The 24,102-nt window shown below is 46.5% G+C and overlaps 1 protein-coding gene across 4 annotated transcripts in view; it reads right to left on the bottom strand.

Moving 5' to 3' along the window:
- kmt2a (lysine (K)-specific methyltransferase 2A) overlaps positions 1 to 24,102 on the bottom strand; it is a 37,310-nt gene that overhangs the window by 5,340 nt on the left and 7,868 nt on the right. Inside the window, exons 2-26 of one of the 4 annotated variants that reach the window (XM_085381103.1) lie at positions 22,513 to 22,585; positions 19,053 to 22,384; positions 18,355 to 18,532; positions 17,402 to 17,630; positions 16,294 to 17,024; positions 16,122 to 16,195; positions 15,786 to 16,022; positions 15,523 to 15,669; positions 14,087 to 14,185; positions 13,650 to 13,770; positions 13,416 to 13,529; positions 13,056 to 13,237; positions 12,344 to 12,520; positions 10,857 to 10,967; positions 10,520 to 10,593; positions 7,275 to 7,486; positions 7,063 to 7,157; positions 6,838 to 6,975; positions 6,592 to 6,750; positions 6,346 to 6,457; positions 6,173 to 6,251; positions 5,868 to 6,028; positions 5,630 to 5,776; positions 2,890 to 5,530; positions 141 to 2,801 (exon numbers count right to left, since the gene is read on the bottom strand). In XM_085381103.1, coding sequence (XP_085237229.1) covers positions 141 to 2,801; positions 2,890 to 5,530; positions 5,630 to 5,776; positions 5,868 to 6,028; positions 6,173 to 6,251; positions 6,346 to 6,457; positions 6,592 to 6,750; positions 6,838 to 6,975; positions 7,063 to 7,157; positions 7,275 to 7,486; positions 10,520 to 10,593; positions 10,857 to 10,967; positions 12,344 to 12,520; positions 13,056 to 13,237; positions 13,416 to 13,529; positions 13,650 to 13,770; positions 14,087 to 14,185; positions 15,523 to 15,669; positions 15,786 to 16,022; positions 16,122 to 16,195; positions 16,294 to 17,024; positions 17,402 to 17,630; positions 18,355 to 18,532; positions 19,053 to 22,384; positions 22,513 to 22,585 — 12,284 coding nt within the window. Of the gene's footprint in view, positions 1 to 140; positions 2,802 to 2,889; positions 5,531 to 5,629; positions 5,777 to 5,867; positions 6,029 to 6,172; positions 6,252 to 6,345; positions 6,458 to 6,591; positions 6,751 to 6,837; positions 6,976 to 7,062; positions 7,158 to 7,274; positions 7,490 to 10,519; positions 10,594 to 10,856; positions 10,968 to 12,343; positions 12,521 to 13,055; positions 13,238 to 13,415; positions 13,530 to 13,649; positions 13,771 to 14,086; positions 14,186 to 15,522; positions 15,670 to 15,785; positions 16,023 to 16,121; positions 16,196 to 16,293; positions 17,025 to 17,401; positions 17,631 to 18,354; positions 18,533 to 19,052; positions 22,385 to 22,512; positions 22,586 to 24,102 lie in introns of all 4 variants that reach the window. The other 3 variants (XM_085381101.1, XM_085381102.1, XM_085381100.1) reach the window with 3 other exon arrangements.

Raw genomic sequence — 24,102 nt, 5'->3', positions numbered from 1 at the left:
GAAATGAATCCCAAACTTAGACATTTTTTCAAATATTCTGAACACAGTCAAAATTGAAATTTCTTCCCATTATTACGGTACGTGAAAGTAACATAAAAACGATTTCTTGGCTACAAGTCACAGGTCTGTTAGTGTCTCACCTTGGGTTAGAGGATGGGTGCTGTCCTGCAGGGTTGCTGAAATGTTCCTCAGGCAGAGAGGCCTTAAGCTTCTTCCCGCTGCTTACATCTAGACTCTGCCTGCTCCTCTTCCCTTTCTGTTTGCCTTTCTCTGCTCCTGAAACTGCAGCTGCTGCTGACACTACTGTGGAGGTAGGTGGCATATGCTCTGATAACTTGGAAATAGGAGTTGTTCTACTGCTCTGGGAGTGCATGGATGTCCGTGTTTGCGTGAACACTCCAACAACACGTCCCTTGGTGGGACTTAGAGGGGTGGATGGAGCAGGAGCTAAAGTAACAGTGCTGTTTCCACATGAGTCCACAAGCTGGGGTCTGTTAATGGGTTGAGACTGATGTTGTAAGTGAACACTGCTGGCGTCTGTCTCTCCTTGCTGGTTGACAGCCATGCTGATAGTCTGTTGGGAGGGCAGGACGCAGATGCTGCTAGCTATTGATGTCTGAACAGGGGAGCTTAGCTGTGACATCAGAGGAGCTCCTCCTGCTGACTGAAGGACCACAGACTGATCTGACAGGCCCAGGGCGTGTGGACTTGCTTTAAAAAGGAGGTTGCTAATCTGCCCTGTGATCTCAGTTGAGCTGAGAACAGGGGTGGAGAGTGATACTGATCCTGGGGCAAGAAGTCCAGCTGCGCCACTAGGGGGAACAGACACAACATTTAACACTGACTGGCTGGGGTTCAAGCCAGAGACTGAGCAAGGTAGGAGATGAGCAGAGGAATCGTGGCTCAGGATACCAGGCTGGGCAGTACCAGAAAGCCTCTGCTGAAGGAGAGTAGTGGGATCTAAGTACATCACCCCGCCGGATTTTGGTCTCTTGATTATATTGGGCATCTTGCGTTGAGAAGTGGAGAGAGTGCTTAACTCAACTAGGCCACCAGGTTGACCGGGGATGCTTGCAGTAATCTGAGGGGAAGACAGGTTGATGAGGGTCATATTGGGAGGGCCTACTTCAGACGGGGCCAGAGTGGGCTGGTTACGGGAGCGCCCTGACTTTTTGCTTTTTCTTGGCAGAAGACGAGAAATGGGCCTCTTCTTGCCATGAGCAGAAGCAAGTACAGTCGGGGAAGAGGTGAGAGAGGACGGACTCGACACTATGGCAACACTGGGACCTAACTCGTGTGGTCGACCGGCCTCCGAGACCAGAATCTGGGACTGGTCGTGGGACTGAGACGGCAAACCAATGAGAAGTCCTGAGGTGGTGCTAGGGATTCCTGTCTGAAAGCCTGTCTGTGTGGGTCCTGTGAAGGTGTGAATCTGAGAGGGGTGAGGCATGGTACCCAGAACTTTGCCCCCAGCAGGAAATATTGATTGGGTTGAAGACAAGCCAGTATTTAACCCCGTGGTAAGTGTCATGGAGCTTAGCACTGCAGGCGAGCTAGAATCCATCACTCCTGTTGCACTAATCTTTTGGGTGACACCATTAGGGACAGTCTGGAGGACATAGAAAGGCTGGAATTGTTGATTGACTAAAATAAGCTTATCAGGACCTGGTTTGATGACTGCTGGGCTGGACACTTGAGCCTGGGAAGGTCCTGGGCCTGGTGCTGGACTGGCGCTGCCTGCAGCTGCTGCCGCTGAAGTCGGGAGGTATTTCTGACCCTGAAGAGGCAGCGAGGGTGAACTTGGCAAGCCGGGAGTACCAGAACTCCTCGGAATATCCTGGTTAGCTGGTGCCTCAACTACCTGGCCAATAGCAGGGCTAGGAATAAACTGCTCAGGAGTCATATGACCTTCTGAGACCTGCGTATCCCTGTTTGCCAACGACGTACCATCATGCTGATTCTCTGATGGTGACACGCCTGGCCCCGCTCTCTTTTTGTCCCCACTCTTTTCCCCGCTGATGGTCTCTGTGTCCGAGTTCAAGCCCAGCATGGTGCGGTCTGAGGTATTTGAGATGAGACTCCCAGCGCTGTGGTTCTGACTGGTGCTGACAGTCGGGCTGCGTGTGGTCAGGACAGAGAGGTCAGACGGCAGCTCCAAAGGAAGATACGGCTCCTCCACAGATATTGAGCTATTGACACTACTCTCTACGACCCCTCCGCTTTCCGCACTGGGCAGCGGCTCGGAGAAGTCATCAAACAGAATGTCTTTACGTCTGTTGACATCCACTCCAACATAGCTCTCATCCAGCAGCAGCTCAGAAGAAGATGGCTCAGACTGCTGACCCAGAGCTGGCAATGACATAGAGGGGGTGTTCAGGACAAACTCCATAATATCTGATGGCAAAATGTTCCCACAGTCATCACTGTTGTTGTTGTCAGAGTCGGATTTAAGCAGGTCTGTGCTGAGGGACAGCTGGGCCTCGAGAGGATCCTGACCCTGACTCTGCGGCTGGGACTTGACCCCACCTCCGAGTGGAAGACAATTTTCCTTCTGATTTTTTCTGCCTTCTCGGGTGTTTCCACTAACTGCTCCGCCACTGCTGTCGGCCTCTTTGCTTGACTCGTGGGAGTCGGCCTTCTCAGTGTGTCTCTCTCTGCCTCTCCTCTTGGGAGTGCTTTTATGTGTGGTGGAAGAGGACGTGGCTGTAGTGGTTGTGGTGCTGGTGGTGCAGATGCTGGTATCACTCTCCGACCCATCATCGACGCCATCAAGCTGGCCGATACGCTGCTTGCCCAAGGTCCTGTTAGGCACAGCAAAGCACACATCAGATTATCAGAGTCAAGGAGATATTTCAGATAATTCACTTCATAAAATATGTGTCTACTTACAAAGCGCTCAGCATGTCCTCTTCAGCTTTTTGCTGAGCCCTTCGTTGCTGCTGCTCCTCGTCCTTTAGAAAACGCTGAAGCTGGGATCCTCTTCCCAGACACTGGTCTAATCCTTCTATAGATGGCAGGCCCTCACCAGGATTAATTATTGTTCGAGTGAAGTTGTAGTAATAAGGATCCTTACCCCTATGTTTCATTCCACTGTCTTCATCCTCTCCACTGTCTCCAGATGAAGATGTGGTGCTCATATCGTCCGCTCCATCGACCTGCCCCTCAGCTGACTTCTTGCGGCCACCCGTCCTCCTCTTAACCACAGTCCCGGCTCCGTCACCGCTGCCATAAAAAGGAAGGTCTTCCTCACCATACGAGCGAACCCCATAGAAAGGCGTGAGACCGAAAAACATGTTGGAGCGTGCGCGTGCGCTGCGTCGAGGGTAACGCCGCTTGGCCGACCCTGATCCGTCACTGTCATCTTCGTGATGTTTATCCTCCATACCCCTGTCATGGTCATCTTCGGGGCCAACGCCCTCATCCTCAGTGCCTTGCACGTGGAGACCGTGGTGGTCTCTGAGCTCTCCGCGTGGGCGCTCTTTATGCAGTTCCTCTTCCTCTGTGTGAGTCTGGGTGTCAGATTCAGAGCTGTCACTGCTGCTGGCAGAGGAGAAGAGAACAGTACATGCGGAGCGATGACCCCCCTGGCCAGCAGGAGAGACTATGGGGGCAGTGGTTGTGGGGCAGGAGGACGAAGAAATACTAGTAATGGTGGTGGTCCCATTAGGGTCACTCTTAATATCAGTCTTTAGTGGAGCTGTAGCTGGGGGTTTAATTGATCGCTTTTTCTCTCTGGAGGACAATGAAAGCTGGTTAGTTGCTTGCTTGCTGTGAGACTGTGAAGAGGTCTTCATAGTCTGGTGCAAGCTGTCCAGGCTGGAACTGTTCTTCCTCTCTGGACAGGAGTAACTGTCTCTGTTCTTTGAGGATGACCTGTCCCCACCCTGGGTATCGTGCTTCTCTCCCTGAGCCTTCCCATGGCCTTTGGTGCTGTTTCCTAGCATTGGAGCTTTGCTTTTGCTGCTGTTGTGAGAAGTAGGGTTGGTAGCGTGCGTGTTGGAGCTGCCGGCAGCTTTAGCATTATTGTTGAGAAGGGGAATCTTGTTGCTGATGTTGACGTTTTGAAAGGTCTTCTCTCTGTCACGGTCTTTGGACACATCTCTGCTGCCTGCTGTTTTAACTTTGGGGTGTTTATCTTTGGCAGCTGAGGCTGCAGCTGGAGAGGCCAGGTGCACGGAGCCTCGTTTAACAGCATCATCCTCCGCTGACGTCCTCGAAGGCCACAGAGGCTTTGCGGTCGCTGCCGTGCCTGAACCTGACGAGTACTCGTTTGATTTCCGTGTACTGGACTTCTGAAATGGAGGCTGCGGGGAGCCGGATTTTCCAACAACAGAGTCCTTATGGAGTGATGATGATATTAAATTTCCAGTGCTGCTACTACTCTCCTTCCCTGAGCTGGGCTTGTCCTTGTTCTGGTTATTGTTGGACGCTGGGCTGGACCTCTGACGAGGCAACAAACTGAGGCTTGCCGAAACATCCTGATCTTTGCTTCCATGTTTCCCTTGCTTGTCTGTCTGCTTGGTGCTGCCACTTCTCTGCTGGCTTGTGTGAACAGCAGTGCCAACGGGAGGGGAAGACTGGCCTGAGCCTGCAGGTCCCAGTCTTGGGTTCTTACTCTCTCCTCCAGAGTGTTTAGACTGGCTGTTTGCGTTACTGTCCTTCCCTGAGCCAGAGTCTTTGTTTCTCTCTGTGCTTCTATAACTGGAATCTCTCGACGGAGGTCTGCCCTTGTCAGCATCTCTGCTGGATGATCTGTCTTTACCTTGGCCTGAGTCTTTTCCTGTTTCCCTGCTATATGGTCTATACTTTTCAGAGTCCCGTAGTCCTGTATCTCTATTCAGTGACCTACCTTTGTCCATATCCTTATAGCTGGGATCTCTAGAGGATGACTTACTTTTGTCAGTTTCTCTAATGCTTGATTCTCTGCTCGCCTGTTTTCCCTTCTCAGTGTCTCTGTTTGTTTGTCTCCCCTTTTCGGAATCTCTTAAATGATCTCTACTGATCGGTCTGCCTCTGTCAAAGTCTTTCAGACCAGAGTCTTTACTCAGCGGCCTCCTCTTTTCTGGCTCTTTGGTTGACATTTGGTTCCGGTCAGAGTCTTTCTGCCCAGGTTCTCTGGATGATCTACTCTTGTCAGTATCCTTAGAGTCACGCTCTCGACTCGGGAGTCTCCCCTTGTCTGCCTCTCTCGTCGCTTGGTCTCGGGAAGGTTGCTGTTTGTTTCTGTCCGAGGAGAAGTGTCGACCTCTTTCTTCGTCTTTTTGAAGTGGGCTCCTTGCTGAGTCTTTGCTGAAGTGTTTGGACTTTTCGGGGTCCCTGGCGGGGGAGGGAATGAGTGGAGGGGGTGAGGTCAGGGGTCGTGACAAAATGTGAGATGTGGCGGTGATTCCTCTCTGTCTGTTAAGATGCTGGGGCGGAGGGGAGAGGGAAGGCGAGCTGTGACGACGTGAATCAATATTCCGCGTACCGGGATTCACCAGGGAGTCTCCCACTGTCACAATCTCGTGACTTTGGGGCTGTGAAGAACCTCCTAAAATAAAATAAAAGAACTGTTAAATTCAGACTAATTAAGCCAAATAATCAGTTTGAAATCAAAGTTTTAAGTGAAAAAAAGGCTGCACATTTGTACCTGGAGATGGCATGGGACGAGGACCTATTGACCGTTGACAAGGGGGGTAGCTGGGATGTCGGTTCCTGGTGTAAACCCTGAGCTTGGGGGTGTTGGCAGGGGAAAGTGTGTCAGAGCGCCTTGGTGATTCAAATGGATCAGGAAAGTCTAGAAGTGAAAAAGAAAGAGAAATGCATTAGCACATTATAGCTCTGAATATGGTTCTCACTGTAACACACACATTTCTGAACTATGTTACCTGTTAAGGAAGGTGGGCTGTGTGCTATTGTGCGATTCTCCTCAGGAGCCATCATGTTCTTTAGATCAGAATCTGCCACTGGAGGGTGACAAACTAGGATCTTGCAGGTATACACGCAGCGTTTTCGTGCATCTAAAGTACTCCAGTACACCCTCGAACACCTGCAAAGACAATTTATTTAGTTGAGCAAAGATGGCAGCTTCCTTCGCCAATCAGCAATTTAACTGCACAGAGCAAAATAACACTGGCTTTTAAAACAGCAAAAAGACTTTAAGATAAAGGTTAAAAGCAACAACAAAACTCACTGGTATCCCACAGGAAAGAGTTTGCGTTTGCAGTCTGAGAGTTCAGTTAGTATTCCCAAACAATCAATTGCCATCGAGCCTGAAATGATGATATTTAAATCAGCGGTCAGCAGAGCAGGAACTGCGAAAGGTCAGGGAAATGTCACAAAAGAATGTACCAGCAATCAACCTACCAATCATCATGTGGACATTTTCAGGCTCCAGTCCTGCCAGCCACTTCCTCCTGAGATTAATGCCCTCCATGTCCACCAGGATCCTGCGGGTCACCTCAAACCCAGACACCACCTCAAGAAAAAGTACATAAACAGAAAAGGTAAAGAGAGAACTGAGAATCTAAAGTCAAAGCCCTGGCATCGCATGGTTTTTCCACGCAAAACACCTAAGTGTGCTTTTAGTGATATATAATGAGATTTCCTTACTTCTCCTTTGATGAGGTCCCTGTGCTTTGGACAGTAGACTTTTTTATCTTCCAGGAAGCTGCAGTGGCACTGGCGGGCACACATGAAGTGGTAGTTACTGGTGCAAGAGGTAAGGCAGCAGCTAACGGTGGCTCCTGGCTTTTGACACTTCTCACACCGCTAAAAGAAAGTACAAATTGTAAACGTCCAATAAAGGTGCACTGAAAAAGAGTGGAAGATTATAAGGCACTAAGTGTTCTGGTTTACCAGCTGTTTTCCCCTGAGAACAGCCATATGAACATTTTTCAAAGACCCGTCATCATCCTCGAAGACCTCTGCGGACCACAGAGCACAATTCACATGGGACCACTCATTCTGACCGATGTACAGCAGCCTGCCTCCCTCCTAAAACAAAGAAAAGAGTGAAAAGTAAGAAAGACTCAACCTTGCGGTCTGCGTCCTGAATTTTGCTGCTACCGGTAAGGCACTCACATTGGTGTTCTCGTCTCCATACTTCAGGCACAGGACGCACTGCCTGTTATCTGTGACGCCTGGTGGAGGAGGGAGCTCTGGGCTGTCCTCGCGATCTGGAGAGAAAGCAAGAATTCAAACGCAGCTTGAATCTATATGAAAACCAGTCGACAAAGCAGCGTGCAAAACAGCACGCACGCAGGCATTAGTAACATATTTGTAGTCCGCCTTACCAGGCGAGAGTAGGGGCGGTGGGAGTATAGAGGGAAGTAGCGGAGGAGAGGAGGCCGGAGAATCAGGTTCGCCGGGGGTCTTGGGCTGGGGAGCAGGGATGATCTTCTTCATGAAGTGTGGGTGCTCAGCACGGGAAAGCTCCTGTCTCTCCTGCCACTGGGCGTAGTTGTGGTCTAGGGACGGCGGCAGCACAGCGTTGGGGAGGAGCCCACTGCTGTGGAACAACAACAGAGACGGGCACCATTACCTGGCAACCTATCAGCAATGAAACTGATTGGGGGGGAAAAAAGCACATTTATTTTTGTTTTGTTGCAAATGACCCCATGTCACATAAGCAACTGATGACAAAATATGATCACGATTTGTTACGTGGGTTTAACCTCCACCCAGTAAAGATATAGCAGATGATGTGGATAAATAATGTCGGGTTTTTCAATAAATAAATGTAAACCATCTGCTTCATTGAATCAACACAAGTTATCAGCAAACGGTGAGAAAAAGCCTTTTATTCCCGTTCATGTGTTCTTTCTGATTCATTAGTTGACTGCCACATTTAGAATAGGTCATTGCCATTGGAATATATTGTGTGACAAGTAATATCTACCCCTATGGTACAGATGATATGCTGGAGCTGTTTTTTTAAGATACTAAAAAAATAAATAAAGTCTGAGCAGCAAGTGAGCAGTGACACCCATGTTAAATAACCACATTCGAGGAGTTCTGCCAAGTCAAGAAAGCCTGGGTAATTGGTGTGATGTAAAGTCTCACACTTAATAAGCCAGCAGAGGCTTCTAAAAGCAAATCCACCCAGCAATGGCCACAGGATACAGAAGAATCATTGGTTTCCTTGACTGGAGCACTGATAAATAACACAATGAACTAAACTGACAAGCAAACCGCAATTAGACCACAAGTATTTATCAGCGAGTCTTCAATTGAAATATGACACTGTTACGGTTTCCCCTTCAAACAATGCCCGAAGGCAAAGCAGAAGAAATAGTCTGAGAAAGCAGAGCGACTGAGAAAGTTGGTGAATGGATATGTGTCAGAAAAACTCCAACATGCAGAGCAGTAAATTTCCATCAACTGTCTATTTAAAGACTGAAAAGTTAGGGGGGAAAAGTCAACTTGTAGCTATTCCCTCTAAAAAATGTCAATGTTCTTCTCTCTGTACACATGAGGACAAAGTATTTAAATTAAAAGCAGGGGATTTTAAACACAGCATTTCCAAATGTACTAGTTTTCTTCAGAAAAAACACAATACTAGAATAATTTCAGGGAAAAAAATAATTACCAGGTTCAGTATTATTAGCACAAACCACAAACCACTGCTGTAAAGTGATGGGATTTAACTTTGCAATGCTCAAAGCTTGTAAAATCAAGTTTAAACTCAGGGTCATCTTCCAAATAACACACAATATAAAAACACCAGCAAGGGTTTGAGCTGTAACTTGAGAAAACATCATGTCAAAAACTAAAGAAATCAGTTTAGACTTCAGAAAAAGAACTGTTGATGCTCACAAAGCAGGAAACAGATATATAAAGTCACCACAGTGTTTCCAAGTGTCATGAACAGGAGTGAGAGGTATCATCAAGAAATTCAAGGAGAGCCAAACAGAACAGATCCAGCCTGGCAGATGTAGGAAGCAAAAGATTTCAGACTACAAAACGACTGCAGACCAAAAAACCCCTCAAATTCTGCATAAAGAGACACCTTTGCACCAGACTGAAGTATATTAAGAAATCCTTTGGTAGGATGAGAGTAAACTAGAGCACTTTGGCCACAAAGACGATGATTATATTAGGAGAAAGAAGCGAGAGGCGTACAACCCAAAGAAAACGGTGGAGTGAAGCACGGTGGTGGGAGTATGATGCTGTGGGGATGTTTCAGTGCATCTGGAACTGGGAGAATCTCGTCAAGGTGAAGGAATCATGATGAAAGAAGGATATGTGAAGATTTTGATAGAAAACCCAACGCAGTCACCAAAAAAACCCCAAAAACCGGGGTCTGGGTTGTTGCTCTGTCTTCGACCGATAACCCAAAACATCCATCCCTCTTGGTGAACGACCTCCAGAAGACCAAAGTGAATGTTACTAACTGGTATGCAGGCTGCTATCAGGCCAAAGTGACTGACTATTGACTATTAGCATCGTGGGAGCAAATAATTCTGACCCTCATAATTTTTGGTTTCTGTGAAATAATTTTGTTCCTGTGTGGAAAATAAAAGTAGGATGTTTGGAAGTGCTGTGTTTCAAAATTCCATTAAAAATGATTACAAGGGGAAAAAATAATCCTGCCCTTATCTATTAATAATATGAGTTCTTCAGTACAATAACAATAATATTAATTCTTAGCACAAAGGCATGACATGACATGCTCATATGTCATGTGACTGGAAATAACTACAGTTTATCTCTGTGATCCTGTCTTCTTCTGTCTTTAAAAACAGCACTAGGTATTGTATAGTATTGTATATAGTATAGCCTGGGACCTTTAACAGCCACTGCCAGAAGGAAATGTTGTATCAGCGATATTCTCCACTCAATCATCAGTTGATCAAGTTGTTAAAAAAAAGTCTGGATTGAAGTGTTTTAGCTCCCTATGTTTGAAAACAACAAAACGATTTCCTTTACCAATCAACGAGACACACGGACTATCACATGACACCGTGATCTCAGCCCTTAGTTTGCATTTCCATTAAATATCTCGGTGGATGTTTGTACAGCAAACCCACACGTTTTATTCTTTTCAGTTCACAGCGCTCTGGTTCCCTCCTATATACAGATGATGATACGATGCCTCCCAAAGAAACCACATCTTGCTTCTCATTTCAATAATTACAGACCAGCAGCTCTTGAAAACTGCAGTTCTCTGAGGTTTTTGGACAGGCTCACTTTACACGAGTATTAAAGTGAAATCTTCTTCTCTGTAATTACAAACATAACTTGCGATACAAGTTTAGAAAATCGTGGCAAATAAAACACTTCACACAGTATATTAAGACTGAAAGCACTGCCTTCTGGGTGGCATTGCTTAGCTACTGAATTTCAGATTTTGCTCATATTAGTCTGAGCTCATTTTAACTTCATTTTAGCAAATCTTTTGTTGGTTATTTTAAATGCATTTAAATAATTATCAAGAACCAGAAACACTTCTGAGTGCCAATACGAGCCAATCGGAACAGGTAGTGAACACTCTCGTATGAGCTCTTGCATTTGCTAAGGTATAACGACAGACACTCACTTGGCAGAGACTTTTTGGCTTTCCCAGAATCTGGACTCTTTCACTTTGAACCATGGAAAGGTTCGGTCCATTTGCTGAAACAGAGAATGAATTCCATTAACGTTACACATCAGCCTACTCAAGCACTTGTGCAGACCTGCATTTGGAAGCGATCGTGAATGTCGTTGGCGCAGCTTTAACTCGATTAGGACAATTAACCTGTAACTGATGAAGGAAGAAGAAAACGCTTCTCACAATGTCTACGTAAACGTGTGTTTCGCTGTTGTCATTTAACCTCATTTATGCTTGCTGTGTTTCCAGCCGTGCCATGAGACTTGAGCTGATCTGAACTTCTTACCCGGATGAAAAAGGACTTGACCATGCTGTTGGCTTTCCTGCTCTCAGGTTGGCCTCCGTCACTGTTGATGGCTGTCTGAATGATTCGCACGATGTCATCGCTAAACTCCAGCTGGGAGAGAAATGATGAACACAAATGGCACACAATTAAGCTAATGAACATTGGTGGAAAGGACATTATCTCAACCATCTGTGTTAATTTCCCATTACACAGCACAGGTCTGACCAGGGAGTCAAGATGTGGCTACACATACCAGATTAAAATCAAATATCAAACATGCTCTAAAGTAGGGCTGGGCTATATCATACCGTTCACGGTATGATGACACATGATGAGTAATTTTGGGCAACGATAGGAAAATGAAATATCGCGATAGAATATGGGTAAAATGCGCTTGCGCAGTGCCTATGTTTACATACGCACATGGCGGCGACGCAGAATGAGAAGAGCAAAAGTGGATCGTTAAATGAAACGGATGAACCAGAATTGGTTTGTAAAAATGCTGCAGCTTCAGTGGTGTGGAACTGGTTTAGCTTTCAACCGTCAGATACACATCAAAGCACTATTTTTGGTAGAGCATGCTAGCGAGCCGTCGTTATTACCGTGTTGTTTGGAAAATACGGCACACTTAAAATCAATCCTTTTATTTTTCTGAAAATCGACAGTGCCCCTTATAATCCCGTGTGCCTTATGTATGAATTCTGGTTGTGTTTACTGACCTCGAAACGATTTTATGTCTTATGGCTCGAAAATCTGTCAAATCTTTTAGTACGACTTTGCTAAGCTACAAAACTGCACCGCTTCATGGATTGTCGGAGCATTACGGCTATCGTAGGCAGGAGCCTCGCGGAGTGATACGTACTGTGCTTCGTCATAATATTACCGTATTGTGTGTGTATAACCTCTTTTTAAGTTTTGTGGATGTTATACATGGTTATGCTGAGGACATGTCGGCCAGTTTCCACTGGAAATGCATTTTGGTTAAACTGTCAGCAAGGAAATTGCACTGTTACATTTTTATATAACTTTAATGCACATAAAAACAGCTGCTTGTTTAAGTGAAAATACATTGATGGGGTTTTTTGCACTAATAAAGTTGTGGAGTTGTAAAGCATTTTGTCTAGTGTCAATTATATCGTCAGTTATATCGTTATCGCAATTTTTCAAATGTATATCGTGATAAATATTTTTGGTCATATCGCCCTGCTCTACTCTAAAGGCTGTGATTTAAAAAGAAAAAAAAAAAGTACAATCTGCTTCAAGAGAGCTTGTGAGCTTTGTCATATGTTTAGAGAAAAAATATCTGTGGTTAGCCTGCACAGATCCTCGACTACGTGTTCTCTAGTTACAGAGACTGATGAATTGCTTTTCATTAAAATGCAGCAGACAACACACTTGTCATTCCAGTTTGTCAGCACGGCAGAGATACCGGAAAACAAATGGGCCCCTCAAAAAAGAAAAAAAAGAAAGAAAGAATGCACACTTACCAATGAATTGTACCGGCCTTGATCCATCTTTTTCTCAACAGACTCCAAATCTGGAGGGGAGTCGCTGGGAGGTGTGGGGGTTACTTCTGTCAGGACTGGAGGATCTGGGCCCTCCGGGGAACGACGGGATGGAAGACTCTCCTCCGTCTCTGGATTCAGCTCTGGTGGCTTCACCGCCTGCTCCAAAACCACAGAGTATAGCTCTGACTGATGTGGTAAAATAAGCTCAGGCTGTTTCTGGTCAAAATGTGCCTTTATCCATCAATATCCATCATAGCACCACGTGGTAAAAAAGTAAAACTCACAAAACTATAAAGTAATAAAGTAAAATAAAATCAGTGTTTCCCACACACAGACTTTTCTTAGCTGGCCATCAAGGTATATAAATACCTGCCTAAGTTTATTTGGTAACACAAATGTTGGTATTTTTTAAATTTCTACATGTTTAAGAGAGTTTAGCTGCGACTAACCAGAAAGGCCCTTATTAAATTTACTTGGCAGTTCTCGACTTCACAGAGGCGACCTCAAATTTATTTCTCACAAAGAAACTGGAAAATGAAAAATGTGCAGAGGAAATCCTTAAAAATGGCAGTCTGCAGAACCTAAATCTGTGGGAAACACACTGCAAATGATGCTATAATATAAAAATCTGATCAGTGAAATGTTTGCAATATGGCAAAGACTCACATCGATTTGCAGGAGTGTATCTTACCTGTCTGTACCGTAGCAGGTGTGTGGATGTGCGTGAGTTGAGCAGTGCAGTGAGGACGTTGCGAATGCAGCCCTGAAGTTCCCTTTCCAACGCCGCCCTCCACTCAGGCGGGTGTCGTTCGGTACATTTGGTACATGTGTAGGCAACGCTCTCTGGCTTTGACAGCAGTTCATACATTTCATCTGCGACACAGCGAAACAGCAGGTCATTAGGTTTATTGTTTTTCTGCATGTCATCAGCGTGACAGCGCTCAGAGGGCGGCCTGTCAGTCATCTGCTCAGACACTGTCGAAGCACACAAGCTGCTACAAACTGATGAAGAACATACTGTCAATGTATTACTCGCTATGCAGCTTCTCACCTGTGAGATTCTCACACTTTGCATGAACCCAATGGTTGCAGCGGCCACACAGCATCATTTTGCTGTCATAATCATCATCGTCATAGCACTTATCACACAGTGGGCAGAAGTTCCCTGAGAGAGGAGATTAAAATTCATCAAGACCAATAAAATACTGCTTACATTCAAATGTTGTTGTATTTTTTTGTTATTGCTGGTGATACTGATCAGTCATCTACTGAGCTACCTGCTCACCTTTAGCAAAAAGTTTGGCACAATCGTGACACATGGAGAAATCATGTGACCACTGGGCATCCCAGGACTTCCCAGGTTTCGTGGTGCCGCAGCTCTTACAGCGCACACACTTGGCGCAAACCTGAAAATAAGAGGCACATAAACAACATCGTTACTACACGGTAGAAACTCGTAAGCATTCGTTTAAGGAGTGGAAAGTGTGTGAAAGTGACGCTGTAACAGGAGCAAAACGTTTTCCTAGACGCTGGCTGTGCGAGGTCGCATCCATGTAAGTAGCACAATCTTGAGAAGAAGGAAACGTGTGAACTTGGGAGAGAAATGTGCGAGCATAATGCTATAGTTTGGTCACGCAGTCGTGCAACTGTGTTACATAAAGGTGAGAAAATGGTGAGGGTGTTTAAGAGAGGAGGAGGAGGAGGAGGAGAGTGTGTGCATACCCAGATTCTCTTCTTCTTGGTGGGTCTGGTTGGGTAGTTGGGACCCAGGCACTCTGGGTGATAGCTGTTGTGGCACTTGTCGCACTCTAGCAGCTGCTGCTGCAGGGAGAGAGGTAGAAAAAGTGACAAGATGTTATTTGTATATCGAGTTAGGCAGCAGTAACATTTTCATCCCTAACAAATAGTTCTGCTCCCTGCAAATCAGCAACAAAGGCTTTGACCCATAATTGCAGTACTCGCCTTTACCACCAAGTGTCACGCTGAAATAAATGAATGGTAGATACAGCCATGCAGTATTTTTTAAAAGATGAACGGTGCTTCTTTTACACAGACGTCTTGCTCTAGTGCTCCCTCCAGTTTATAGCAGGGCACATTCATAGCGTGTGTAACGGATGGATAAACATCATTAACTAAGGCATTATGATGCAGCTTTAATGTGAGCTGTATAGTGCTCTTGTCGACAGCTGCTTAAGGGTTGAGCGCAGTTGAGTTTTTCTTGTTTTTTCTTTGAATAAACACAGTTATCCCATTTAAAGTTTTTCCAATATACAGTTAATGTGCTGCAGGACATTTTCATCACTGAGCTAGCAGGGATCCTAACCCAAAATGCGAATGACAAACATTTATTAATAATGACCAACAAGCTAGGCTGGAGGCTGCAGTTTGGGGAGGGCCTTACTGAGGATCAGCAGCAGCACCTGTGCCTGCAGGATACCCCCTGACACATCTGAGAGAGGCTAACAGAGAAAAAGGGGAGTGATGGTGGAGCATTTATAGCCGTAAGAGCGGGAGGAGAGTGTTTGAGATGTTCCTGAAGCTCCTAAAATTTAGATAAATTATCAACAATTACAAGTTGCAAATAGTCAAAGTTTTATGATCATCCAGCACTTGATGTGCTATTTCTGCAGCGGCCTGATTTGCCCGTAACTTCGCCAGCTGAGATTTAAGTTAAGCCACACTCAGTGGTGGAATCGGAATGCCAGAGACCTACTGCTTAGAGGCAGCTCCTTGGTCAGAGACGAAAGCCAGTCAAAATAACGATTTACTTTACGCTCGCTAGATTTAAAGATCCAGCTCCAAAGAATCTTTTTCTTTAGCCTTACTTTCTGCTTTCCCCACTAAATGGGCAGTAACCAACAATTTCACATATCTTGCAAACATGTACAGCTGTTTGACTGCCTTTCTTCCACCTGATGTGTTCATTCATATTTCTAAACCCACAACCATACAAGGCTCACACCATGCACATTTTACACATGGCTTCAGTTAAATGATAAAAACATGGCAGGAATCCAAGAAGCTGATTAAGTGCTGTCTGCTGGCTAGACTAGCAAGCATCTTTCTAGGGAAGATTCTCCAGTCTTCACACACTGTCAGTCTGAACCAAGCTTCCGTGAGCGGCTTTAAAATGTACAGAACTGTATCGAATGGCTTACTTTAGTTTTCTGGTGCTGGCGCCCACAGGCCTGGCAGTATCGGCATCGTCGACAACACCAGTTCTCAAACTGCTCCTGGAGAGGGCGCTCCGATTCCCCCAGGCAAAAGAGATGGAACGGTTCACAGCATACCTGGCAGAAGACAAACTACATGCAGAGAGAGAGAGAGAGGAAGACGTGTTTGAATATAAGCTCAGCTTCTGCGTGGATGAAAGGAAGCTCAAAGGGGGGAGGGAAAAAAAGAAAATCAAGATGATTTTTACCTCCGCATTTCCACTGCTTGCACACAAAAAGCAGAGCACCCTGGGTGTGATAGGCACAGAGGTGAGCAGGCTGAGGCCACCAGCCTCCCACACCTTCTCCACATCATGGTTCCTTTTGAAATCCACTCTGATACGATGCACTCCGTCGCAGGGTGCTCTAGAATTCACCTGGCCCCTAGTCGAGGGAGTGCTCTGCGAGTTTAAAGTACTGCTGCTCGGGGGTTTAGTGGTCAGAGGCTTCACAAGAGGGGGTGACCAAAAAAACAAAAACAGTGTTTGACAAATGCTTATGGCAAAAGTTTTGATGGACATCTTATACAAGTAAAACTTTATTACCTTGTCTTTTGGTTTGTGTCTAGTAGAAACGGGAACAGAGCGAGAAGTTGGCTTCTTTAACTGTTTTGATTCAGCTATTAAAAAAAAGAAGAAAAAAGCGATGATATTAAAATAAGAACAAGGTAAAAATAAAAATGCCGTTTATTGGGAAAAGGTATGGCTATTTACTTACCTGTATCTGAAACTAGTGTAGCTGAGCTCTGCTGTTGCGCTGAAAGCTGCTGCTGCAGCGGCTGTGTTTTTTTCTTGGGTTCATTTGGCGAAATCTTGGGTGAAGCATCCTTTTTTGAACATGCCTGACTGGTAAGTGTCCGTTGCTGCTGCTGTTGTGATGACGGCTGAGACTGCGTAGACTGAGAGGGGGAATTTTGTGCAGAAGATGACGATGAAGAGGAGGAAGAGGAGGAGGAGGAAGAAGAAGATGATGAGGAGGAGGAAGAAGACGATGAAGTGGAAGAAGATGACGTGGAGGTGGAAGCCGGTACAGGTTGCTGTGGCTTGTGCCCCTTTTTACCGGGGGCACCGCTTGGGGCCGTGAGCTGCTTGGGTTCTGACATCGGTGCGGGAGACTGAGCCTGGGCTGTGGACGCGGCGGAGGCCTGAGGGGGATCGGCTGGGGCAGGGGAGGATGCGAGGGCTGGCGATGATTGCTTGGATAATGGCTGTCTTGACTTCTCCTCTCCCTGCCTTAGAGGAGGAGGAGGAGGAGGGCTCTTTTTAAGGGGAGGTTCCTCTTTTGCTGGAGCAGGAATGGGTTTGGGGCCAGAGTCCGAGTTTGGTCCTTTCACCGGATTGAGGCTCTCTTTCTTTTCCGGTGGCCTCTTTTTCTTGTCCTTCTTGCCTTTACCTTGCTTTTGAAGAATCTTTGAGGGCATCCACTGTAAGTTCTGACACTTTCTCATCCTGAAAAGGAGATTCACAAAATTTTAGCTTCCATCCTGCCTTTAATTCCCACCACAATGACGATGTCTTTGATGCATCTATACTTCTACCATCAACTGTTCGTGCTGGATGTTGATCTAATGAATCTTGTTAGTTACAGTTACAGAAAAGGAGGAAGAAGAAGACATTTTAAGACCGACTCTGACTCTATAAGTGTATTGTCTAAGCTTTGAAAACAAACCAAAAAGATGTATTCACTGGCAAATACCTCCCACTTCATCAGCATAATGAACGAGCTGGATACAGTAACAGCCCATTATATTTTGTCACATAGCATAGTTACATTTCCAAGAACGTGCATGTCAAGCTGCTGACTTCAAGTCAGGAATAATACTCACTTGCAGCATTGCTTTTTAATGTTTCGCCCTCCAAACTTAGGCTTATCCAGACAGTTGGTACATTCACCGCAGTCTTCTGGAACCTGGCAGCCTGAGCACTGGCCACAGCGCCGCGACCGTCGGCCCTTTTTAGGAGGAGCTTCTTGAACGGCCTTTTGCCGGGTCTCCCGTGGCTTTATGGGAGGGGACTGAGGCTCTGCCTCTTCTGAGCCCGCAACTGAAGACTTGTCTGTAAAAAAATCCAAAAAAGGAGGATTTCATTATTACTGACACACAGTTTAACACAGAGAGAGTCATAAAATAGCACTATTAAGAAGGCAAAGATGAAGAAATTTACAATATTGATAAATAAATTATTTTTTAAACAAATGAATGAATCTTAAATTCTGGCTTATTTTAAAATAAATCAATAACAACTTATTTTTTAGCCACTTTGTATTTAACCTAATTCCCGACCATCACTATTAGGTCATCTCGCCTCAAAAGTTCGCATGTAACAACATGACATGAGACCAGTCAAAATAACAGGGACAGGGCAGCCAAACGCTTCTCACTCCATCACCACTCCACTGTGTACTTGTGTGCCCATCAATGATTGAATTTCTCTTCTCCTGTGATTAGCCTGTCATCATTGTGTGCTCCAAACTGTTTCAGGACTTCATTCATGACACAACATTTGTGCCATGAATAAAAAACCATTTAGCTCACGCTGCTCTGCAGTATTAGAAGTGTACACATGTCACAGTCCCAATTAAGACCCCGCCCAGAATAGCCAAGTCTTGCACAAGCTGAACTATTCTCTGTACCTTTTTTAAAAAATTAAAACGGTTAAAGATTACCATGAAGTTTACCATTTAAAACAACTAAGCAATAATATCATCCACACCAAAGAGTGTTGATTTTTGCACTTTATAGACAATTCAGTAAACTTCAAGTATGCAGGTGTGTCTCACCATCATTCCCCATGGAAGATAGGATCTTCTCTCTCTCCTCCCAGGGCAAGGCACTAAGTGTGGGCATGTCATCAGGGAACACCGCCCGGTTACGGCCAAGAGCCACAGCTGCACGACGGCATACATGCTTGATGCGCGGTCCACGGACTGATGCCTCCGACGAATCACTCTCTTGACCCTGCAGACCACCGCAAAAAGTGCACCGAATACTCATAAAGAGCATCATGATAACAAATATGCAAGACAATCCTACAAATGCACAAACTTGCAATGCAAAAAGACAGCATGTTCAGCTTATTGTTAGATTTAGTTACGTTAGATGTGAACAATCTGACCAGTGTGCAGGTGAAGATTAAGAAGATGTGGAAACAAGGCGTGTCCTTAAAAACCCAATTGACATATTAACAGCAAAAAATAAAAACAGATGAAGATTCTGCATAAAGGACTTTCATAAGCAAAGCTACTGCTGTTTTGTGCATAATGCATTAAGCGAGGAGAATTCCCCTTAAGTAACACCCTCCATGGGACTTTCCTCCTATCAAGTTTCAGTCTGAGTACAAACTCAGGTTTCTATTTATAGCAAACATTCATAGCATTATGTCAAACTCATTTGCTTGTGACTATACGATTTAAATGAGAAAACCAGACAGTCTTTTTGTTGAGACTCTATGAGGGCGACGCATGAACATGAAACTGACCTGGACCTTTGCCTGATCTGTAGGTTTTAGCTTGTTCTTCTTTATCTCAAAGAGCTGGGCTTTGGCCTTCTTCAGTAGTCCAACTACCCGCTTGTCAGTCACAGGGTGTTTCTCTGAATTTGATAAAATTTTTCCAATAGAGGAAACAGGAAGCTGTTGTCTGCTGGGATGCACTGGGAGGCTTGGTGTATTTTGGCTGGGAGTACTTCTTTTCTCTTTCTCTTTTTCCCCATCCTCCATCTCTGCTCCCTTCTCAGAGAGCCTGCCTTTCTTAGGCAGACGTCCTTTAGTAAAGGACACAGGACCAGTGGAAGGTGGCACATCTGAGGAAGCGGTGTCAGAAACCGTGTCAGCTGATGTTGATTTCTTTCTCCCCGGAGCCTTTTTTGGAGCAAGACCATCAGAGTCCCTCCCATCTACAGTAAACAGACTAGAAGGTGCATTAGGGGAGCCATCTGGCGTAGAAACCCGACTTCTTTTCTCCAAATCCTTCTTCCCTTCTCTCTTATTCTCCTTCTCACGATTTTTCTCAGAATCTCTCTCTTTTTCCTTCTGAGCAGGTTCCTGGGGAGTGGACAAACATTTTTCTTTACCTCCCTTCCCAGCTCCTCGCCCTGTGTCTTGGCCACTGGGAGGAAAGAGAGGGAAAAGTGGGGAAGAACCGGATGATGCAGCTGACATGGGAGGTGGGTTTCCAGTGGCCCCTCTTCGATTATCGGGTGTTCCTTGTGAGGCCAGTATACCGTGTGATACCGTGGAGAAAGTGTTGAAAGGAGCAGAAGTTAAGGCACTAGTGGCTAGTGGGCTTGCAGACACCCCTGGCAAAGAGCTGGGGTTACTACTGGAGGCAGAGCCTGGCAGCACAGATATCTCTGAAGCCCCTTTCCCCATGGACATCTGGCCTCCTATTTGGCTGCTGCGTCTGGTCATCGAGTGGGATGGAGACCGTGGATGGCCACGCAGTGTTCCCGGAACCGGCCGTCTCCTACGCCGCTGGGTTCTGGTGGAGCTGGGTGGCGTCTGGTGTGGGGAGATTGATCCAGGGCTGCTCCCCGAAGATGACTGCAGGGTAACTGACTCAAATATCCGAGAGTGAGCCTCACTGGGTGTAAAGCGTGGAGCACGAAGCAACGGGCTGCGCTTTTGAAGTGGTGAGTCAAAGCGGGATGATGGGGGGTGCTGGTGGTGAGCGTGGGGATGAAGAGGGGCAAACAGACGAGTCCCACTTCCCGCTCCGGTGACCGGTGCTGGAAATGCAACCGGAGCAGCTCCCCCTGCCCCACCAACACCCAGCCCGACGTCTTCAGGTGTGAGAGGTGGAGGACGGAAGTTGTCAAATACCGGCTTGCGTATAAGGCCCTCCTTGGCATATTTAGCAGAGGAAAAGTACTGCTGTTTCGGGTGGGACAGGGATGTCCATCGGAAGGTGGGCTCTCTCAGAATTGAGCGACTTCTTTTGTCTGACAAGCTGGGCAGCACTGATGGTCCAGGGAGGAATGGTGGGATGGGGTGAGGCATCCAAGACGACTGGGGGTGGTGTTCACTAATAGCAGCTGTACCAGTGGAGGTTGACTGGGGAGGCTGTGGAGGGGTGAGGAGAGGGGGAGGTGAAGAAGACGAAGAAGCTGTGGATGAAGCTTGCTGGGAATTTACAAGTGCAGAGGAGGACATCAGCACTCCTGTTGGTGGGCTGATGATTGGCTTTTTCATCCCAGTGGTGAGCGTCTCTCTTCCCCTCTGTTTCTGACCCCCCTGGCTGACCCCCTGCCGTCTCCGGCCTCGTTGATTCCTCTCTGCCAGCACATGCTCTGCCTCCGGTTCAGAGGGAGGAGACGCAGGCTGTGAGGTGTGTAGCAGGTTGGCCTCCCTCTCTCCCTGTGAGGACGGAGAATGATCCTCTGGCTCTGACAAAGCCTGCGTGGCCTCCGAAGCCTGGGAGTTGCACGATGAGTCATCCAAGCTCGGGCTGCTGGACCTGGAAGACTCTGCAGAAGAGAGTTGTGAGGAATGCTGTGACACAGCACTTGAGCCGCAAGATGGCGCGCTACTGCTGAATCTCCCATTGGCTGTGTTGCTGTTGCTGCTATTCAGAAGACCGGCAGCTGTTGATGGAACAGAGGGAACAGGGGCAGGAGATGAAGGAGGCGGGAGAGAGTCAGTCGGGGCAGTGGTACCAGCGCTAGTAACAGCAGATGTAGAGGAGACAAGCACAGGAGAAGGGGATGAGGAAATGGTGCAGGCAGGTTGGGCAGAAGTGGAGACAGATGAAGGGGCTGTGTCTAAGCGGGGTATCTTTGTATGGGGTGCTGGGGTTCCAAAACTCCCCTCATCTTCAATGAAGCGCTTGGGTGTTTTGATGATGCGAAGGGAGACGGTGCTGACCACGGGCATGATGAACTGCCTGATGTTCTTCAGCGGGGTCTTCCTGATGCCAGCTTCAATGGCTCCTCCCCCACTACCCCCAATGGCTACAGCTTCTTTCTCCAGTCGCTTCTGTGCTCCTTTCTTAGCACGTTCCAGCAGCTGTTTGGCGATGGTAGCATCAGGGCGCTTACACGGGGGGACGATTCTGACTGGCTTTCTGTGTCGAGGGCTTTTTCTGAGGCCCACCGCTCTGCCTGGCTTGGAGGGAAGTGGGGAGGCAGGTGGATTGGAAGAGTCTTGGTCCCCAGTGCCATCCACACTCCTTAGCATGGGCTGCTGAGGTGTGTGTGGTTCTGCGGCCCCACCTCTGATCCTGAACGTTTTATGTTTCCCTTCCCCACATTCAATGGAGGTAGACAGCTGGGCAGCAGCAGCAGCTGCTGCTTCAGCTTTGAGCCTCTCAGCTGATGGTGGTCGCCCACGTCTGCGTCGGGGAACACCGGGCAAAGTCTTGAGGCGTGACTTCAGAGGGGTGAGCTTGGTCTCTGTCAGCCTCTTCAGGTTGGTAACTTTGGATTCACCCCGTCCACCTTTGGAAAACCTCGCCTCAGTATCATGTGGCTGAGTAGAGCCCACTGCCACCTTCTTGCCACCCTTTCTGTCCTTGTCCTCCTCTGTGTCCAGCTCAAACCCAACCTGCCTGGTGTCCTCCCCTGCTGCATGGCTTCCCGTAGTCCAAGCTTTCTTGCTACTTGAAGAAGGGGGTCGGCCTCTTCTCTTTTCTCCGGTCCCAGGTGGCCTCCCAGGTAGCCTTTTCACCCTTTCAGCTGGTCTTTCAGGTCCCTCAGGTTTGTCCTGTGTTGGGGAGGGAAAGGATGATGGGGAAGATAGACTTGCAGCAATTTTCTGGGCGGACAGGACCCGTGGCGGGCGCCCTCTTGGCTTCTTCTCCTGTATAGGTGGTCCTGCTGATAAAACCAGAAAAACAAATAAATAACCAGGCACAAACAGCAACACCTATAGAAAAATTGTACAGGTAGAGTCATCTCAAACTGACTATAAAGTCCCTGGTAGCCAAGACGAGTTAAAATTTTACCTGAGGAAGTTGTTGAAGGGCTCTGTACTCGCTTCTGTTCAACAACCGGTCCAAATCCTTCAAATGCTTCTTCCTACAACACAAGAAAGGGAAAAAGATGAGTTGCCTGTGATCACACCATTTTGTAATGCTAAAATACAGGAACAGACCATATTTAGAGCATTAATCATAGTACATAACAGTGAGATGGCCTAGATGAGCAACACTTGAGTCATTATTGAATAGTAATAGAATGCATTTATACAGCGCTTTTCGGGACCCCTCACTCTCACATTCATACACTGGTGAAGGCAAGCTACAGTTGTAGCCACAGCTGCCCTGGGGCAGACTGACAGAGGCGAGGCTGCCATATCGCGCCATCGGCCCCTCTGGCCATCACCAGTAGGCGGTAGGTGAAGTGTCTTGCCCAAGGACACAACGACCGAGACTGTCCGAACCGGGGCTCGAACCGGCAACCTTCCGATTACAATATGAACACACAACTCTTGAGCCACGATCGCCCGAAGACAGACTACTCTAGCTTACTCTGGTGCTCTCATATTTTTCTGGTTTTTGGAATAGCATGCCTAACGTTTGAGAAGACTCAAACCACCACAGACGTCTAAATCTTACTGGGTGACTAACACATAGCAATGTACTCCTGCTCCTTGAGTTACAGCACTTACACAGGCAGACAGAGCAAAGAGGCACAAAAGACAATGAGGCCTGAAGTGCAGAGCAAATACACATTAGTGGCATCTTTTCAACAAGAGGAGCAAAAATGTAAAGTGTGGCTTTAAGGCTGAGCCAGAGCAGTCTGAGCTTTGGATTCACTTAGATACATCTGTGCCTTTAGCTGAATTCAGACACTGAATCATGGTCACATGTTAAAAAATATATCGGTTTAGGCAATTTTAGCATGAAACTTTGATATGTTTCACCATAAAACATTTCATCCATGGTTAATAACTGCCAAATGATGTGACTTTAATTACTCAGTAATATTGAATTAATTTCAATATTTTGGGAAATTATGTAAGCTCCACTCTGGCATAGTAAATGTATCCTTCCTCTCATGTCTCAATGTACCCTTGAGAAGTGCAACAGAAAAGAAAAAATCCCTCAGTGATGATTAGCATCTTTGGGCTCCTCTGTGTGCTACTACTTCTTACAATCAATGTGCTTAAGAGTGGAGGTGAGTGTGTCATTTCGTCATGTTTATTTATAGCAGCACGTGGGGATGCAATAAAGGTCTCGCTGGCCCAGTTTGTAGAGCAGCTGCGATCTAAGTGTAAGTGCAAAATTACATGCAAACTGCTTTGCACCATTTAAGAGTTACACACGCTGCATGTGGCTGAGACGCACGACAAACTGTAGGATCTAATTAGAAAGCATAAGAAGCATTAATGTGTGCTCAAATGCCGGTTTTCAGCTGTTCCACATATAAACAAACAACAATAACAGACATCAATACCGCTGTTTTTCCTGGCCTGCAGTATTTATCTAAGCATCCCACTCTGCTCATGGTGCATTCAAGCTTTTCTTTTTCCTCCCCTTTTTTATGCTTCGCTCTGTTTGTATTTCACCCTCTTCTCACGGTAATTGTAGCAT

This window comes from Rhamphochromis longiceps, linkage group LG14 (assembly GCF_057381845.1).
Source record: "Rhamphochromis longiceps isolate RC_006_pf linkage group LG14, R_longiceps_female_GT1.1, whole genome shotgun sequence".
Lineage (NCBI taxonomy): Eukaryota > Metazoa > Chordata > Actinopteri > Cichliformes > Cichlidae > Rhamphochromis > Rhamphochromis longiceps.
This window is presented reverse-complemented; position numbering and strand designations above follow the sequence as displayed.